Below are 1,540 nucleotides of genomic sequence, written 5' to 3'. Positions count from 1 at the left end.
TAGCTCCTTAGCATAGTGAAATGTTAATTTGAGTAGAGATGTGCTGCAAATGGAAAATACTCACTAGATTTTAAAGTTTTCTTATGGAAAAAAACCTCATTAATATTTTTTTATTGATAACATATTGAAAATAACAAATGAAGGTATTGGGTTAAGGATTTCCCTGGTGGTCCAGTCTTTGACACTTTGTGTTTCCACTGCAGGGAGCAGGGTCTCCATTTCTGATCTGGGAACTAAGATCCCACATGCCGCCTGGGTGCGGTCAAAAAACAAAAAGAATGTATTGGGCTAAATAAAATACACTTTTTAAAATTTCCCTATCTCAGATTTATTTGTACAAATAGCACAGGAGGACATCAACCCCATGCAGACAGCAGCCCAGGGCTCACACGAGTCCTTCTGTCCTCACACTGGCAGATGGAGGTCTCTACCCTGGAGCCTTGGTGGGGGTCTGGGCATCTTTTGCAGCCTGAGCTGGAGCCTCAGGTGCCTTGGCCTTGGTTTGAGCCTTGTCCTGGGACTTTGGCCAGCAGAGTCCGAGACCCTTGGCGATGTGGGCACAAACACGCTTCTTGAACTTGGGATGAGCAATGCAGGCAAGTCGACTGAAGTTACAGTTGCCGCCTCTTGCGATCTTAGGCTTAACCTCCTTGGGCTTCACAAGAGTCTTGACAATCTCAGCACATGCACTCATGGCCTTGGCAATGTTGGCCTGCATCTTCTTCAAGCTCTTCTTGTGCTTCTTGGCAAAGCACATGTTCCCCAGTAACTTGGGGTGCACCCCAAAATACACCATTGATATTAGCATTAATTTTGCTTGTTTCTTTTTCTCTTTTTTATGTGGCTACTAAAAAAAGTAAAATTGTATATAATTTTAAACTCAAATTATATAGATTCAAAACTGTGGTACTCACATTTCTATTAAACAGTGTGATCTAGATGCTTTAGTGGTGTTTTTTTTCCCTCTAATATTTTATCATGGCGAGTTTTCAAACAAATAGAGAGTTGAAAGAATTATAAGTGAACATCAATATCCTCTACCATCAACATTTTACTATACTTGATTTGTCACATTTTTAGCCATCTATCAATTTTTTCTATTCCTCCAGCCATCCATGTCACTTTTTGATGTATTTTGAAGTATGCTGTAGACATCACTACATGTTGCTCCAGATTTTTCCTCATGTAGAAGCTTTAGTTTAGAACTCTATTAAAAATTAATAATCCCTTGAGTCATCATTCTGCTTCTTTAGATTTGATTGTGTTAGTATTCAGAAGCATAAACAGACTAAATGTATCAAATTGGATGTAATAAATCTTCTGACTAAAAGGAACATTGACATTAAATTACAGATCTAGATTACTCAACAACTATTTTGAAACCTTATGACATTAAGTACTGGTTAAAAAAAAAAATTCTACCTTTTTCTGAACAAGTGGCAAAAGGTCTAGTCTGTGTTCTGTGCTCATTGTGCAACCACCATGGTCCTGTAAGTTCTTTGAGTCTCTATTCTAGTGCTTATCTCACAGAATTATAGAG

General features: G+C 38.4%; 1 protein-coding gene across 1 annotated transcript; it reads right to left on the bottom strand.

Moving 5' to 3' along the window:
• Positions 1 to 427: 427 nt before the first annotated feature.
• Positions 428 to 796, bottom strand: LOC122685376 (60S ribosomal protein L29-like). The gene has a single exon (XM_043890143.1). The coding sequence runs from the start codon at positions 794 to 796 to the stop codon at positions 428 to 430; it is 369 nt and encodes a 122-aa protein (XP_043746078.1).
• Positions 797 to 1,540: the final 744 nt, after the last annotated feature.

Source organism: Cervus elaphus, chromosome 28 (genome assembly GCF_910594005.1).
Source record: "Cervus elaphus chromosome 28, mCerEla1.1, whole genome shotgun sequence".
Classification (NCBI taxonomy): domain Eukaryota; kingdom Metazoa; phylum Chordata; class Mammalia; order Artiodactyla; family Cervidae; genus Cervus; species Cervus elaphus.
This window is presented reverse-complemented; position numbering and strand designations above follow the sequence as displayed.